Source organism: Mycotypha africana (genome assembly GCF_025528875.1).
Source record: "Mycotypha africana strain NRRL 2978 chromosome Unknown BDF20scaffold_12, whole genome shotgun sequence".
Lineage (NCBI taxonomy): Eukaryota > Fungi > Mucoromycota > Mucoromycetes > Mucorales > Mycotyphaceae > Mycotypha > Mycotypha africana.
Window position 1 is genome coordinate 984,258 of NW_026515736.1, and position 17,049 is coordinate 1,001,306.

Below are 17,049 nucleotides of genomic sequence, written 5' to 3' on the forward strand. Positions count from 1 at the left end.
TTGGGTAGAGGGGAGGCAAAGTTCTGTCAAGGCGTAAATTAAGTTCTCGTTGTTCTTACCTAGAGCTAGAGGAAGCAATCATTATCAATTGCACGTGATTTTTACCACAACCATTGTTTCTATGCAAGATGCTGCAGTGTATAAGAACTGTTACTTGAGTAAAAAATGCTGCACGAACTATCTACCCCTCGTCTATTACTTTTTTGTGATACTGTATCTTCATTTCGACTTATTGTCTTTTTCAATTTTACAAAAATTGTGAGCACTCGTATTACTAGACCTATGGATGACGTTTAGTTTTAGTTGTAGTTCCTTATGAATGAAACAGTGAAGTAACAGAAGGTTTTATAACCTCAAAATAAATTTTGATCCCGATACAACAATATGGACATATTCAGTTTAATAACTTCAGATTTAGACAACACAAACATAATTTTTAGATGATAAATAGATTATGTTTAAACGAATTTAATATAATAGTAGCATTAAGAGTAAATGTTAGACGGTTTGCACAACAGTAGAAAGTACAAGCTTTCGTTCTTTTTACCTATAAAATCAAACTAGGTTCATTCCAGCGATGTTGAAGGTGGGGTAGTCTTATATTTTTGGTCGCGTAAACTCTTTCAGTCTTCCCAACTTCTTCCAAACGGCACTACTGATCTTCATCATGTTCTTTGAGGCGTTGATTTTTCGGTTCCATAGTATATGACAAGTGTTGCAAACAAGTATACGTTAGGTCTGGACGCCTTTCAACCTCTCCAAAATATCGTTGGAACAGCACGAGCATATTCTAAACGTCTCGAATTCATCGATTTCTAGTACTAGCAGGTCTCCGGCTGCTTCGCGTCGCTTAAGCGCACGCCTCAAAACACCTACCCGCATCGGTGACTCTTTAGTGCGACGTTGTCCTTACCAAATATGCCATTACCCGAACACGATGAGAGGCTTTTTTTTTATCATCCACATTGAAGGGTTCGGGCTTCCATTTGGCGTTTGATGCACTATTATAAAAAGCATGCTACTTTCTATAAGTAGTTAATGATTATCGTTTATGAACTTTACCTGTCTTTCATCTTCAGTTCAACACTAATTTCTAATGTATCTTCTTTTATACTCTTTTTCTCTGCTATCCTTTCTCCTTTTTTTTCCGTCGTCTTTTTAAAGCCATCTTGCCATTCTTCTTCTTCTTTGAGACCTTGTTTTGTTCTTCTCTCTTCTCTCTTCTTCAATCTGAGATCCAGATTATACTTTGTACTGGCATTGATAAGCATGTTTACCATTTTGTCGGCAGCACGTTTCCGTTCTTGGTACATATGGAATCGATCTTCGGCAGTGCCATCACCGTAGAAAGAAAACAAGTCTCCAAGTGCTGTAAGATGTATGTTGCATAACAGCGATATCGGGCATTGGAGCCTGTCTTGTCAGTTGGTATATCACTTTCGATGCCCTTGATTTTAACATCTTTCTTCTTCTCTAGCTTTGCAGAGTATCTGGTGCTATCAGTCATGTGATAGTACTCTTTGGTAGAACAGCTTCGCACTTGATGCTTCTCAACGTCCAACCCGATCGCTGCTGTGAAGACGCCTTCTCTCCTAGGATCAATGAAGCAGGGCCTATAACCAGCTTCGATTTCGGCATAATCGAAGTCCTTCAAAGTCAACCGATGGTTTTGATGGTCTTCTCTTCTTTTGCTTTCCCTTTCTTACTGAAAAGAAAATCGACAGTGAAGCCACCTGAACGGACAATATTACGGAATAATGTTTCCAGGCTTGCCTTAAGGTCATTTAAACTATTGCCATAAAAAACGAAAGTCAATATATACCAAAGACAGTATTTCAGCCCAAACTGTTTCCGTTTACCTTTTAAATCCCATCGTTTTGGAGCTGAACACTTGGTGAAACTTCTCGAGTTGATTCATATAGCCTTTAAGAGGCGTACCAGGAAACAAGAATGAGACAAGCGATTTGATGCTTATCGTGATGAAACGCCAATGTAGCGAAGGTAAAGGGAAAGAGAAGAAGTGCTTAGGTAATGGTGATCTACGGACATCAGAAGCTGCACGTTTGTCATGTTCCTTTTCATACGAGGATTGGATGTGCTATAAGGCTTTAATAAACTTGGTGGGATCGGATGATAAGAAAACAGTGTAACCTTCTCTGTCACAAGTTCTTCAAAGCTTTTGCACAGCATCTCTATCTTGCTTTTGTCTTCATTATTAAGCATAATTTTATCGGGCCACTTGAGTTCGCCTTTGCAAATTACCTGGTAGCAGTATGCTTTTGATATTTCTGCTGCATCAACCTTCTTCATGTTTCATGTATAATAACACAAATACACGCAATTAGAAAGGTAGAATTAAAATGAGAGCAGTAGAAAGGAGACCCTCAACAAGCATGTTTTGTAGCTTATAGGTTAGATATTCAAGCATTCGCTTCTTGAAAAGCTCAAGAATGGATTTAGTATATGAAAAGCTTATTTTCTTGGAGGCTTCTGTGAGACAGTGACTATAACCTTTGGTGAAGCCATAACTGATTACTATTGTCGGATGCTTTTGCTTAAAGTCATCAAAATAAATTTTGATGCTGTCGTTCAACGCCTTCTTGTGAGTAAACTTTTACCCGTAACGAGTTGCTCAATGGAATACCAAAATTGCTGTGTGAAGACTTCTGAAGGAATGTCATTCTTGTTATGAACAAGATAGGCATTGACGAATAGTTGGCAGCGGAACACTATAGCTCTAATGCCTTGCAGCACGGTCGATAGGAAGCTTCGTTACAAAAATAGTAGGATTATGACCAAGGACTGATGAAATGGCCTCCTCCTTTGATTGTATGTGATTAGGACTAAGAGACGAACGAGAATAACCATGGTTATCATTCCCACGACTTGGACACTCTACAGCTTGTGATGCCATTTTCGTCTTCTTCACTGCCTTTTTCTCTGCTTTATTACTGGTGCTCTGTTTTTCTCTTCTTATTGCGACTCCCAAGTATATGACTATGAGACGGTCTGTTACTCGGCTTGTGTGAATAAAAGCAGATCGATGCTCAACTTACCATCGTCAGCGGATACAGCTTTGTAATATTTACATTTCGGGTAGCTTTTATTGAAGTGACCCATTTCATCACAGTCGTTACATTTAGTATAGTCTGAATAAGTGCACAACAAGGTTAATAATGTCCCAAACAACACATTGTATTGTGGTTTGCCTTTACCGAACGGAATTTTCCTTCTTGGTGTACTTTTCTTTCACTGAATTGATTTTATTCTCGATAATACTCTTATGCAAGCGTATAGAGGTAGCACCGAGCGAGAGGTAATAAAGAGGAAAAAGAAGAAAAGAAGAAGAAAGTTGAAGAAGTTGAAAAGATAAATATGTCTAATAGATTTAACAACATAAGCTTTCGTTTGACAACATTTATTATAACGAGATGATTTACGCGTTTAATGGCACGTTTAAAATACGCAGGCATTGGAAAGTTGCTTCGATGCTATGCAGATATCTTTGCTGCGTAAGGCAGCAAGCACCATTCGAACTCAAAACTGTTCAATTAAAACTTCTTACATGATTCACATGCGATACAGACTGGAGACTTAATCATCGCTAGAAAATGAAGAAACCTAATGGATAAACACGATATAGAAGGATTTTTTGTAGTCATGGACAATTGTAGAGTTTACCATTGTAAATTTGTTGTAGAGGGTATAAATAAGCGTGGATACAAGCTTTTATTCATGCCTTCTTACTCGTATTTTTAACCTTATTGAGAATGCTGATCAAGGATTAAAAGTAATATCTAACGCAATTTCAGGAAGCGTACGAGACAATTATGCCTGATGATTGGCCTGGGTTGGACGAGGCATGCAGAAACACTCTGCAAAAATACTTACATAAAGAACATGGCCTTATGAACTGGTGATTCCATCCGTCTAAAGTTAAACGCAATTGTTCTAATAAAATCGTGAGTAAGTTTAAAACCAAAAATGAAAATTGCCCAATAAATATTGCAAGTCGTCTAAAATTCACGTTAAAAACACTGTAATACTTTTCACACGACAAATCTTCGATTTGCCTATTTGATTGCGCTTGTGGAGTATATAAGACTGCCACCTTTTAAAGTACTTTTTCGTTTTTTTGGTCTAACTAATAAACATGTATCTTGCGCCAACAAAGACTCTAGTTATCCCAGTCCATCCATCCACCTTTGGTCATGACACTCAGAAGCTCGTCGTTAACATTCATGAATTCCCTTCTTCCGTTAACAGCAGCAGCAGCAGCAGCAGCAAAGAAAAGAAAAAGATAGCTTACATCTTCTCTCATTCCAACGGGTTTCATAAGGAGGCCTTTCATCCTTTAATGAGGCAACTTATTGCTTACCTGAGAACCTTGCAAGAGTATAATTCAACAGATATTACCTTCATTTCCTGGGACGCACGAAATCATGGTGACTCAGCTCGGTTAAATGATGGAACCTTTCTTGAATCCTGTAAGACTGTAATAAAATAACTTGCAAAAAATTAAACGAAATATTGTATATAGACATTTTTGCAACCATATTAGATAGATGGTCTGATAATGCAATGGACGTAAAGCAGATTATTGACGAACTAGGATTAAACGAGAAATATGATCAATTTGTAGGCATCGGCCATAGTTTTGGAGCAACTTCAATGTAAGATATGCGATTTAAAGTATACAATGTTCTGATCAATCGCTAAAACAGGCTGTTTTACAAGGCTTCTATGCGAATTTTTTTACCCAAACTCTTTCACAGGGCTATGTGTTATCGAGCCCGTTTTATCGTCTTTTATGATTCCAGAAAAAATTAGACAACAGTTCCCCGTCTTGTCTTCTAGAAAAAGACGTGACGAATGGCTTAATAGAGAAGAGTGTAAACAAAATTTGTTAAAAAAAGAATTTTTCAAGCTATTACATCCTGATGTACTAGAATTATACGTGGTAGGTTTCTTCGAAGAATCTCAACCTAAGAGAAGTTAGAAACTCATTTTTTAACGGTAGAATTATGGCATATATGATACTGAAAAAGGCACTGTCAAGTTGAAGTGCCCAAGAGAGCAGGAATTTGTAAGCATCTTAATCAAAGAATATAATAATTTATTGCACTAACACATCATACTGTACTTCAAATCCGACGGTAGCATATCTTTAACGTGTCTCAATATGAAAGTTACATTGCACACAGATCCTTACAGATACTGAAAATCCCTGTTCATTTTGTGTATGCATTGGGATCCTCTTTGTAAGTACTCTACAAACCTTCAAAGAAACCAAGTAAATGCCTGACTGCAATCTAACGCTGATCAATGGTATAGTTGCTCCCCAGAAGAAGCAGGCACTGTAGTGAATGAAAACAAAAAGAAAATTACCATTGATTTTGTTGAGGGAACACATATGGTGCCTAATGAAGCGCCAGACTTGATCATTCCGCAAATAAAAAAAACCATAGATAGAATTAATGACAAGCCTTCACACGACGTAGATGATGGTTCGAAATCAAAGCTCTGAACAAACAGCAAATGCACAAGTGGAATATATCTTATGACAATTCCTCTATTTTATTATTATTATTATTATAATTAATATTACTACTACTATCACTACCATCATTATGCTGCTTTGGTTGACGTATGCTTTCTTTCGCTGCGTCTACATCTTTTTGAAATTCTTCTTTTTCCGTATTGACTCGAATAATTTCGTTTTCAATGGACAATCTGATCATATCCAACCTGTCCTTATCTTTATCTAAGAAATAACCACCAGCTGCTAAATAAAAATACAATTTACGCGTTGCCAGCAAAACGCTTTTTCTCTTTTTACTTTTCTTCAAGCTATCCACAACAATTCCATTTAAAGTCTCCCAAAAATGGTATAAAGCTCGTTTGCAATCAAAGAGAAGTATTTTGATATCTTCTAATAAAAGCAATTTCAAATCGTATCGTTTCATATGAATAACGGAGGATAACGGATCATCTTGCTGCCACTGCTGTTCAGTAACATTTATTTGTTCTACCAAGTCGACAATTAGATCATTGATGTTTCTGAAAGGACAAGTTTTTGCTTGGCTGAATAGTACATGTGCTGAAAGTGTAGAACATAGATCAATCACTTCTATTCCCTCTTCTTCACTTCCTACTTCTTTAAACGATAATTCACCCATAGTATGTCGCATTAAATAGCTGTAGGTGCCTAAAATATGTGCTAAATTCCAAAGGATATGTTGACTCGATCGCGTTGAGGGTTGTGGTGCTATATCGGTGAAATCAGGTATAGAGACGGGAAACCCGGGTATAGTCGTATGATTGCTGCTGACGCCGTTATTATCATCTGAAAGTATAACTTGTTTAGGGAATGTCCACCAAGGTACATATGTAGGTAAATGAGAAGATACCAAATCTTTCCAATGATTGCCTTTCAACATTTCCCTAAATTCTTCTTTTTGCTCATCTGATAACAGATTCCATATAACATTCGGATCGGCATTGTCAATGTCGATATTTTGGAAACGCTCAACAAGATCGTCATCCTCATCGTCATCCTCATCGTCATCCTCAGTGGCAGCTTCAATTTTGTTCTCTTGTTCTAAACGCTGTAATACTTCCAACATCTTGGCTTTACTTTCACTATCGAGTTGCTGATTTTTTATTTCGTCTACAATGGTGTCCTTGTAAAAAGACTCAGTACAGTTGGCATGTTGAGTATCTTTATAGCATGCAAGTGAACAATATCGTAAGTTGCAGCGCGGGCAGACATAGTTGGAAAATTGCTTCTGACAACTGTGCGAAAACGAAAAGGAAAGAATAAAATTTAAACCATGTCATTTCAACGGTGAGCTATTATAAGATAAGAACTAAAGAAGGTACCTTCATCACATGTTTTGTTTTGCCACGAACGAGACTTACATTTCACATAGTGTTTGATGTATGGGTTCAAAAGACTGATTTTGGTTATCTGTCAGTTTAATCGAGGTCATGTTAAAGAAGAGTAAAAGGGAAATGTCAGAATTTTACGAAAAAAGAGCTTAATTGAGTTTTTTTCACAAAAATTTCAGTACAGTTTGAACTCGTCCAATGAAATGCTCCCATCTGAGAGGAGAGTTATTCAGGCTAGAAAAAAAGAGTGCTCTCAAGATTATGTATAAAGCTGATTTATCAGACTCTCTTAACACTTTTTGTCCATTTGCTTAATTGGGTGTTAAGCAAAGGAAGCCAAGTTATGACTAGAACCTCAGCTTGATTGGTTCTAGTATATTCCTTTGTCTCCTTTTGGGTAAGAAAAATGAAGAAATGAACAAGACTGCCAAAAGCCCTCAGTAACACTACTTTTTCTGTCAAATGTGTCATTCTGCTCAACTCTAACTTTTGGCACTGCACCTCACGTGTAAGTATTACAGCATTTCTTTTTTTTTTTCTTTGCGCCTCTTCACGTACTAATAGCAAATACATTTATCATATTTCATTGATCTGTCTTGAAATCACGCCTCATAGTTCATATACTCTATCAGTATATAGACAACCTTTATTTTAGAGCATATAATTTCTAAATGTGAATAGAGAGATCATTGATATATGTAATAGTTATTATTATAATTGGCTGGATGATATCCATAGTATACCATTCCATTGACTTCATAAGGAACGGCGGTATATTGTGCAGAATTTGTAGTTGGAGCGGGTGCTGTAGATGGTATTTGAAGGGACATAGGTACAGTTGCTGTTGTTGCTATTGTTTGTGGTGATGGATGGTAGGATGATTGCTGATTAGTATTATTACTATAAGTTCTTGTGGAAGTGATACTAGTACTAGTAGTATTACTGATACTGCGATGGTTCCTTTTGTGATTTCTATATTCAGCTGGTTTCATGCCTAGAACTTCTTCTTGTGCCCATTCACTTTCTTCCGATTCTATAATAATCTCTATGTCTAAATCATCCTCTTCTCCTCTATGGCTGTAGAATTGTTCATTAACAGTACTGAACAAAGGTGAAATTCTATTCAAAGGTATTGGGATAAAGTTTGGTGCATTAGAAGGACGAGTGATCAGCGAAAGGGAATTATATGAAGATATGGAAACGGTGTTATCATTAACATTGTTATTGATATTGGTTGCTCTTGTATCGTCAACGTTTTCTGCTAATAATTCAGTTGTAGAGGGGGTATCAATGGTATCATTACTGGCTGAAGTGTCATTTATCTTATGAGCAAGCGGCTCTTTACGAATAGTACTGGTATCTTGTGACGCTGCATCTTCTGCATCAGCTGTATCGATTATCATACTGCTTTTGTTGGAAGATGATATAGAAATAGGTTGCTCCTTAATGGCAGCCCCATGCTGTATTTCAGTTGCTGCCTTCTCGTTTAATATATGTTGGCTGCTATTCAATTGTTGATCAGAATTGGTTTCTGAAAAAGATAATTTATCGTTATGGGCTGCAGGGACCTTTAAAGCATGGACAGCAGAATCGTTGTCAGTTCGCCGCTGTTCCCTTTTACTAGCAATTAGTGTATATTCCGTTGAAGGTGACCTTGCTATAGCAGACGTAGTGTCCTCATATCGAGGTATAAACTCTTCGTTAATACTTTTTGATGCTATTGTGAGTTCAGGTGTCCAGCCATCTCTTTCCACCTTTTGCGTAATACTGCTATTTTTATATTCTGGTTTCTCCCACCATGGAATGTGCTCGTTTTCTTCGGTTTTTGTAGAATGAGTTGTATTCTCAAGCTCCTTTTCCATTGTTTTTTTGGTCGCAGTATCATAATTGCTCGTTTGAAGCTTTGAATGGGTTGAACCAGCAGTGTGAGTATTGCCATCGTTTTCATTGTTGACAAATATCGCATTATCATAGGCAACATTGCGATCAATAATCTGATCTGCTGAACGCGAAGTGTTCGTATCAGGCTGAGGCTTAATTTCGGCAGCAGTTTTCATTATGGAAGAATTAGATGGTCTTGATAGATTTGCGGTGGAATCGGAAGATATAATACTATCAACATGTTGAACTTTTGTCATACCGTCATTTCTGTCAGACCGTCTGTGACAACTACTATTGTTGTTTTGTTCACGTTCTTTCTTTGTCTGAATAAACTGATTCCAGCGTTCAAGCACAACTGCCTCATCATCTAATGGCATTGACCAGCAAACATTGGCTAGATGATTACAAAGTTAAAAAAATAAAATATATGGAAAAGAGAATCAGCATCAAAAATTTTCATTTCTCTCCAAGTTTAAACTTACCTTTAGTTGAGGTTGGTGGAGAATTATGCTCACTATTTGTTGCAAGTGATGCAGTAGCTTTCTTTTGTTCGTTAATTTCGTCACTGATTGCAGGACTATGTACGGCATGATTAGAACCCTGCTTCTGGCTAGCAGCAGCAAAAGTAGTTATCTCAGCAGTCTTACCACAGCCCTCATCCTTTAGCTTGTGCCATGAATTCATATTGCCTTTGTGCGATTCACTGTTACTTTGCTTATTGCCGATGTTACTATTAACGTGCTGACGGACTCGATCTTTTCGTGAAGCAGTCAAAGACGACGGTTGGCCTTTTAGTAAATCCTTTATCGAGGTATATTTAAAGTTATTATTGTTCAACTTTCGAGCTGTAAAGATACCGTTCGCTCTCGTGCTAAAAGACCTTTGAGAAGTGAAAATACCGGTTGCAATATGAGTGTTGTTTCTTTGAAATTCTAAGGTTTCAACTGGGAATAACCGAGATGACTTCCGGGCGGTAAAGATTCCATTCGGTATGGAACTGTTGGATTTGTAGATTCTAGACTTGCTGAATGATAAGAAAGCATAATGGTTTCTCGCGCCACAGTCATTGGAGGAGGCAGATTGTCGACAATGAATTGATGTAGAAGCTGCGTGTATTCTAGGATTAATGGAGCTATGTCCTTGTTTAGATGCAGCAATAGGTAAGGAAACACCCTTTTCTATGTCATGCTTGTGCAATTGCTTTGATAATCTGCTGTGACATTTTTTAGAATAGTGTGCTGCAAATGTATTTGATTTCGCCTCTAAGCCTTTGTTCTTATCAACTTCAGTCTTGCTTTGTTCTGCAACAGTACTAATTGCCGCATTTTTTGCTGTTAGTTGGACATACTCATTGCGGTTGCTTTTTATTGTTGTCTGCTCTGTTGCAGGAATTAACGCCATAGCTTCTTGCTTCCTCTTCAAACTACTGATATTATCAAGCACGGTATCTGTTCCTTCTTTTACTTTTTTAGACTCATTTAGTGTGGTAGAGCGTGGTGGTACTGCATTATTGTTTTTCTGACTGCTGGTAAGACTTGATAATTTATCGATATCATTAAGAAAATGTCGCTGCTCAGCAACAGGCACTTCGTTGAGATTATCTTCACACTGTATATTGGACTGTGCTTCTTCTATTTCCTCAATGTCTTCTGCAGAATGGCCTTTTCCTTTCCCTACTTCTTCTACTTTGTTTACTCCACTACTAATAACTGATGCAGCACTGCTTGTGTTTACTGATTCTGTTACGGTATATGTTTCATATGTGTATTCGCTACTATGAGATACAGCATCGTCATCGGCTGTATGTTCATTCTCACTACAGCTATATTCATCAGACGTGAGATCCAGAGCGATCGACTCCTCATCGATCGAATCACGACGTATGCCGCTTCTTCTATGAGTAATGCGCGACATGTTTAGATAGGAAAGCAAAGGTTAAAATAGAAAGAAAAGAGAGAAGGATATTCAAGCTTCAGATACTATTGCAGCAATTCTTAACTAAATTGTAATATGCTTGAAAAAAATGATAAAAGGAACAAACGCGGATAATTGAATAATGAAGCTGGACGAACAAGCAAGAATAAAATGGTAAAAGCAAAAAAAAAAAACCAAAAAAAAAACGTCACTCTGTCTTTCTTTTTCAGCTTCAGCGTTTCATGCAAAATGCGCTACGACAAAAATGCAATATCTTTAAATTACTTTTTCCTAGGTATTGAGATGATTTTGCCCTGAGCTTCTTTACCTAATAAGCAGAAAATACATATACAAGGTTTATAGCAGTTAACCTTCTGCGGTTTTTTTTTTGTTTTAAATAGTCTTATTGAATTTCTCTAAGATAGGCGCTCCCAATGATGCGGCGATTTACAATTTCGGCCTCATATGCAGCCTGATGAAAGTTTTATAAATTGCGTCTGCATTTTTAGTAAGGAAATGTATCCCTAATTGTATTTTAGAGCAGTCCAACCTGATACAACGATAATAAACTATGCGATGCTGAGAGAAAGAATTGTGATACATTTTCTCGCCAAAATTTATTTTCTTTTTAAAAATGCCTGTTATAAACATTTTATCTTCTGAATTTCTCTTTTTTCACTTTTATATTCTTTGTCTGTATTCTTCATACTTTAAATGACGATGAACGAGAACGACAATAAAAATGACGAAAATACAGAATTTGACTCTGTTGAGTTGTCCGATACTCTATCTGAAATACATATACATGATAATGGCAATGATTCGCACAACGATAAAGCAGAAAGCTTGACAGCAAATAGGCTGTTGGAAGACTTACCTTTGCCTCATACTCAGCAGCAACAACAGCAAAAAGTACAGCAGCAGTCAGAAGACAAGCAAGAACAACAGAACTATACTTACCATGTCATGTCCTCAGCAATGAACCGAAATAACTATGATCAATTTTTCGAAGAAGTGTCCTTAGATCTTCCAGGAGAGAACGATCCAGCCTCTGTCAACAACAACAATAGCAATAATGCTAACGGCACAAGTTCTTCGAAGCTTATGAAATTTATGCCTCGACGGGGGCCATCATTAGGCAAGTTGGCCAGTAACACTAGGAATAAGAATAGCACGGATAGTAACAGAGACAGTCATCAGTTGAACGAAATGACAATAACTGCATCAGATTTCTCCGGCCCTTTTTACTCTATTTCTGATGTGTTGGATGATTCTGTTTCAATGAACACAAGCAATGGAGTACTAAGCAATGCCAATGGTTCAGAACCAACACATACTTCCCCTACGCCAGGTGCAGCTCGAAGGAATGTCAACGAAGCAGATGTAGTGGTAACCTCTGGTGGTGTTTCTATGCCTATAAGACGAAGATCAACGTAATTATGGAGCCAATGATAGTTGTACGACGGAAAATACGATGGAGGCCAAGTTCTAACAGATTCATTTTTACTGCACTTTTTTAGACTAAATCCTTTTAAAAGATCCAAACTGATCAATCAAAAGCCTTCACCATTAGAAACTGTTGTATCAAAAACTCGGCCAAGGTAAACTATTCAATATATAGACACTTCGATAAGCTCTATAACTCTCTCGAACGCGCTCATATATACATTTTGTTTTTAGAACACTACCGCCTAAAGATCCTCAAGAAGAAAAAAAACACTTGCAAGAATATGAATTCATGATGAAACAAGCGAAAAAATTAGAAGCTAAAAAACAAAAAGAACTTCACCGTAAAAAAGAAGAAAAAGATAAGAAAATGAATCACGCTATTCACATTTGGGAGACTGACATAATACCACACTGGAAAACGCGTGTGAAAGATAAGCGTACAAGGAATCTGTGGGACCAAGGTATTCCGCCAAGATGTAGAAGGAAAGCTTGGCAATTAAGTATTGGCAATCAGCTCAATGTGTCGAAAACGACTTTTGCAGAATGCACACGGCGCATACCTCGGGCAATAAGAGCATCCCGGAAAAAAGTGAATGAGGCCAACCAACAGAATAATATTGTACACAATGGTGTGCCACATACCATAACTGCAGACATTCATAACAATGGTTCACCATATATGAGTTATACTGATTCACCGTTATATTCAATCCATAAACAACGAAGAACAAGTAGTTTGGATGTCTTGAGAGAACCCAAAATGGATAGTGATTCTAAAGGCTCCTCAGTGACGGGAGATTATGTTGAAGATGACGAATTAAGAGAAAATGGGCATTACGCTGGGTTTACCAATTTTACAAACGCTAGTTTCAATGAAGAAGAGGCGAATTCATCAATATATTCATTTACCAGCCGAGATGAACCACTAGAGGATGATTTAGAAGAGGGCATACATAGTGGTAGAGCTGCCTTGGAATTACAAGCTGAACAAAGTCAAGATGATGCAGTCATAAATTTGGACGGTGAATATGTAGACGATGACGATAATACAATCAGTAGTCAAGAAGAGATTGTTTCTGATAAAACTATCACAGATCCAGCAGTAATCAATTTTCTGAACAAGGCTATTGATGAGGACATTTTACGTACTTTACCTAGTCTATGTGTCTTTCAGGTAATTAATTCGATATCTATGTTGTTTCATCATATATATCGACTGAACGTTTTCAAAATAGCCAGACGGGCCTTTATTTGTTTCCTTACGGAAAGTTCTTCATGCATTCGTGGGTTATCGAGATGATCTCACTTATGTAAGTATACTAAGAATCTCTTGCTTTCAACCTTGCGATAAAAATACCTTGACGTATCTAACAACTATCGTTAGACCAGAGGTGCTTCATTCTTAGCCGGTGCTCTTTTACTGAATATGAGTACATGTGAAGCCTTTGTCTCACTTGTAAATATGATTAACAACAGTCAGGTTCTATCCGCCTTATACAACTCTGACGAAAAGAAAATACAAGGGTTCTTCAAAATCTTCAATGTTATTTTTGCCGAAAATTTGCCAAAATTATATCTTCATTTCAAAAATCTTGCCCTTACACCCGAGAATTATTTGCCTGACTGGTTCATGACAGTATTTGCCTCCATTATTCCACTTGAATTATCATCACGGTTATGGGATATCTATTTATTACACGGTGATATCATATTATTTCGTACAGGTTTGGTCGTGCTCAAATTACTAGAGCCTCTACTCTGGGGCGGTGGGTTCAGTGAAACGGTCAGAATTTTGAACATGGGCTTCATCGGTGAGCATCGAGGAGAAGAAGTAAAAGCTGCCCTGGCTGTCACTGGTCATATAACTGAAGGGGAGGAGGATCCATTCTTTGATGAGATTTTGGGACGCAAAGGAGTACAGTTAGATGAAACAAGATTCAACGAATTATTAGGAGCACATATGCCTCGTATTGCGTGATTCAAGTGCTTACAACACAAGAAGCGGAGTCATCAGCATTGTAAAGAAACATAATCTGTATCTGCATCGACGTATTCTAATCTCTAATAAACAATTGTATCGTTTATATGATATGCTAAACTCAACAACTATAGGAAGAGTAGAGTTCTGGTTTACTATGAGCAATACTGTATAACTAAATGGTTCCGAACTTCGTTGAAAGAATAAACGCCATAGCTAGAAATGACGCGAAAAAGAAAGGTAGATAAGTCGAATCCTGCCCTAACATTATCACAAAGTTATCTGTTGCAGTACATGATTTCTCTTCCTTCCACCTGCCTTAACAACTCAAAATTTGACTTCCCTATACTTCTGACAGCGAAGTTGATAATTCCAGGCCAAAATTGTATGCCTCTGTTGCTTTAACGAAAAAAGAAAAAAAAGAAAACATACTATATCCTTCATTTAATGAACATCGGTGTAAACGGAAAGGACAATTACGTTTTTACTTAAAAAAGGGGCAATTGCCGTGCGGAGCGCGCTCAATATTTGTGGGTTTTTATTTGGTTTTACTTTTCAAAGATGATGTTAGAATAGCGAAAGAGATGGAAGGACTAATATTACAAATATGAGAGGATGATGGAGTATAAGAGATAGCCTATATCTCTGTTACAATAATGACGATTGTAAATACTTATAGATTTTATGACATGAGGACTTTTGCATATACAGGAAAAGCGAAACAAAAAAGCTGCCTGGGAACAGGAAAATTCCATCATCAAATTAAAGATTTTGATATATAAGCTCAGGGACTGTAAGAGACCACTACATTAGTTTCCCAAAAAACGACTCTCGATGAAATGGATAAACATCCATACATAAAAGACCATTATATAGTCATGGATAATTCACCATTCACACACATGAAAACATAAAGAAGTATGTTGAGTATCGATATAAATGTGTGTATTTTCCTCCTTACTCTCTCGAGCTTAACCCAATAGAACAATTCTGGGCAGTGGCAAAGAGCAAGGTTAAGCGCCATAGGTTTTTACAGGAGGACACTTTATCAAAAAGAGTTACGAAAGCCTGCAAAAGTTTGGAAAAAAGTCACTTCAAAGGGTTCGTTTCGCATTCTTACAAGTGCTGGGATAAATGTCGAAATAAAGAGTACATGTAATGGCCACTAATGACGTTCACCCAATATAAAAGCGATCAATTATGTTGTTATCTGTACTTTTTTTAAAATAGCTTGGTCAAAAAAAGAAATGCAATTGCCCGCATGTTTGAAAATAAATTGGTCAAGGAAATATTTTGTATTTGATTGCTTTGTAGAAACAAAGTTTTCTCTCACATTTAATAGTTTTAAAAAAAGCAGTTTTTTCCACGAAGGCGGTTGTGCTAACATTGTCGATGACAAAGGAAAAGAAGCAACAACCTTTGTTGAGGAGAAGTCGTTCCAATTGAGTTGTCAAAAATAAAAAGCTCAGCTAGAAGCAGCTGTTCCTTGCGATGTGGTAATGAAAGAGCCTGTCCCTAAAAGAAAGAGCTATTCAGTACAATGGCTACGCTGATGAGAACCGCATGCGATATTTCTATTTCTTGAAATCAAAAATAATGACGCTCAAGGAAGCAGCCAAAGCCGCGAACGCCAATTATGATACCTCACGCATATGGAAACAAGCCTATAAGAATGATTCAGAAAAGAATATACCCTTGAGGAAACCAATCGCACCTCAAACAGACCAATCAGTCGACTAAACGATGGCTGTAAGGAATGCTTGTTAAGTTTTTTGACGATAGTTCCTTGGCAGTTATTCAGGACGCAACGGATGATTTGATCAAGAATTTTGCAGGTCTGAGCATCAAGAAAACATCTTCCAAAAGTTAGAAATTGTGATACTACTCTTCTAGTGCGTGTTGTATTGGTCAAGAAGTGGATTTTTTCAAAAGCTGCGTATTTCTTGACGAATTCGGGTTTGATGTTAATATGGATCCCAGTAGAGGTTGGCCTTCTCATGACTCACCAGCTATCGTGGAATCTCCTACTGCAAAAGCCGGGTTGCAAACTGACATTGGAGGTAAGAAAAGGCAGCAAGAAGTAAAGAAATGTACTAGGAAAGCCACAACGTTTATTATCTCCTTTTTGCTTCAATTTTTTTACTGTGTATAATAAAACTAAGCTTTATGCCAGTACAAGTTCAGATCGCCTAATCTCTAACAAACCTCAATGGTTGTTTAGAACATTGTACACTAACTCAATACTTGTACTTTGCAAGCACCATAGGTGGCTCAAACGGTAGAAAACAAAGCATAGCAGATTCACATGAGTGGCATAAAGCGCTCGAATTCCCTATCGCTTGCAGGATTTTTCAAAATATCAATATAGTTAGTTCATCTATCTTAGGGAGCAAGCCAAATAAGTTGTTACTTACTAGGATATCGGTGTAAAATTAGACGGCATACATACACAAACATCGGCACACGTTCAGATCGCCTAATCTCTAACAAACCTCAATGGTTGCTTAGAACAGTGTGCACTAACTCAATACTTGTACTTTGCAAGCACCATAGGTGGCTCAAACGGTAGAAAACAAAGCATAACATATTCATATGAGTTGATGTAAGGTAGTTCTAATTAAATGAAAGCATGATTTATTGAATTTTTTTTTTTTTTTTTTTTTTTTTTTTTTTTTGTGAACCTAGTAAAATTAAATGTCCAGACAATGACGTCGAACTTCATGACGTGTTTGGTGAGATAATAACTACAATACTCGAGTACGTACAACCAGGTAGAGAATACATTCTACCACGGTCTATCTATATTGCATCTAATACAGGTTATGTACAACATAGAACAAGATACAGGTCTAAGTATAATAATCACTCAATAAGCATCTGAACCTGAAATTAGTGACTAGCATACGCGTCCTCAAATAATATAATTCCCATTAAAC

At 37.2% G+C, this 17,049-nt stretch overlaps 10 protein-coding genes across 10 annotated transcripts; 6 read left to right on the forward strand and 4 right to left on the reverse strand.

The window, feature by feature from the left end:
* Window positions 1–732: 732 nt before the first annotated feature.
* On the reverse strand, window positions 733–2,681 carry BDF20DRAFT_839614 (uncharacterized protein; the record flags this gene model as incomplete). The annotated part of the gene is made up of 7 exons (XM_053079294.1): window positions 733–888; window positions 914–1,001; window positions 1,063–1,369; window positions 1,438–1,697; window positions 1,860–2,098; window positions 2,152–2,304; window positions 2,619–2,681. 7 exons carry the CDS (start codon window positions 2,679–2,681, stop codon window positions 733–735), a joined length of 1,266 nt encoding a protein of 421 aa, XP_052931965.1.
* Window positions 2,682–2,737: 56 nt separating this feature from the next.
* On the reverse strand, window positions 2,738–3,120 carry BDF20DRAFT_917022 (uncharacterized protein; the record flags this gene model as incomplete). The annotated part of the gene is made up of 2 exons (XM_053084522.1): window positions 2,738–2,997; window positions 3,057–3,120. 2 exons carry the CDS (start codon window positions 3,118–3,120, stop codon window positions 2,738–2,740), a joined length of 324 nt encoding a protein of 107 aa, XP_052931966.1.
* Window positions 3,121–4,153: 1,033 nt separating this feature from the next.
* On the forward strand, window positions 4,154–5,527 carry BDF20DRAFT_908150 (Alpha/Beta hydrolase protein; the record flags this gene model as incomplete). The annotated part of the gene is made up of 6 exons (XM_053083451.1): window positions 4,154–4,487; window positions 4,562–4,673; window positions 4,738–4,960; window positions 5,021–5,086; window positions 5,161–5,261; window positions 5,335–5,527. The coding sequence occupies 6 exons, from the start codon at window positions 4,154–4,156 to the stop codon at window positions 5,525–5,527; spliced, it is 1,029 nt and encodes a 342-aa protein (XP_052931967.1).
* On the reverse strand, window positions 5,279–6,840 carry BDF20DRAFT_186264 (uncharacterized protein). Its single transcript, XM_053074876.1, has one exon. It carries the CDS (start codon window positions 6,624–6,626, stop codon window positions 5,559–5,561), a length of 1,068 nt encoding a protein of 355 aa, XP_052931968.1. The 5' UTR covers window positions 6,627–6,840; the 3' UTR covers window positions 5,279–5,558.
* Window positions 6,841–9,145: 2,305 nt separating this feature from the next.
* BDF20DRAFT_896843 (uncharacterized protein) lies at window positions 9,146–10,851 on the reverse strand. Its single transcript, XM_053082524.1, has one exon. It carries the CDS (start codon window positions 10,684–10,686, stop codon window positions 9,229–9,231), a length of 1,458 nt encoding a protein of 485 aa, XP_052931969.1. The 5' UTR covers window positions 10,687–10,851; the 3' UTR covers window positions 9,146–9,228.
* Window positions 10,852–11,799: 948 nt separating this feature from the next.
* On the forward strand, window positions 11,800–13,435 carry BDF20DRAFT_827984 (uncharacterized protein; the record flags this gene model as incomplete). Its single annotated transcript, XM_053078211.1, has 2 exons — window positions 11,800–12,119; window positions 12,367–13,435. The coding sequence occupies 2 exons, from the start codon at window positions 11,800–11,802 to the stop codon at window positions 13,433–13,435; spliced, it is 1,389 nt and encodes a 462-aa protein (XP_052931970.1).
* Window positions 13,436–13,525: 90 nt separating this feature from the next.
* On the forward strand, window positions 13,526–13,822 carry BDF20DRAFT_796794 (rab-GTPase-TBC domain-containing protein; the record flags this gene model as incomplete). Its single annotated transcript, XM_053076285.1, has 1 exon — window positions 13,526–13,822. A coding segment is annotated over one exon (297 nt), but the record flags the coding sequence as incomplete, so codon positions are not given.
* Window positions 13,823–14,943: 1,121 nt separating this feature from the next.
* BDF20DRAFT_926214 (uncharacterized protein) lies at window positions 14,944–15,644 on the forward strand. The gene has a single exon (XM_053084705.1). The coding sequence runs from the start codon at window positions 15,361–15,363 to the stop codon at window positions 15,571–15,573; it is 213 nt and encodes a 70-aa protein (XP_052931972.1). The 5' UTR covers window positions 14,944–15,360; the 3' UTR covers window positions 15,574–15,644.
* BDF20DRAFT_827639 (uncharacterized protein) lies at window positions 15,632–15,853 on the forward strand (the record flags this gene model as incomplete). The annotated part of the gene is made up of 1 exon (XM_053078181.1): window positions 15,632–15,853. A coding segment is annotated over one exon (222 nt), but the record flags the coding sequence as incomplete, so codon positions are not given.
* Window positions 15,854–15,869: 16 nt separating this feature from the next.
* BDF20DRAFT_839619 (uncharacterized protein) lies at window positions 15,870–16,543 on the forward strand (the record flags this gene model as incomplete). The annotated part of the gene is made up of 3 exons (XM_053079295.1): window positions 15,870–15,978; window positions 16,027–16,173; window positions 16,335–16,543. 3 exons carry the CDS (start codon window positions 15,870–15,872, stop codon window positions 16,541–16,543), a joined length of 465 nt encoding a protein of 154 aa, XP_052931974.1.
* Window positions 16,544–17,049: the final 506 nt, after the last annotated feature.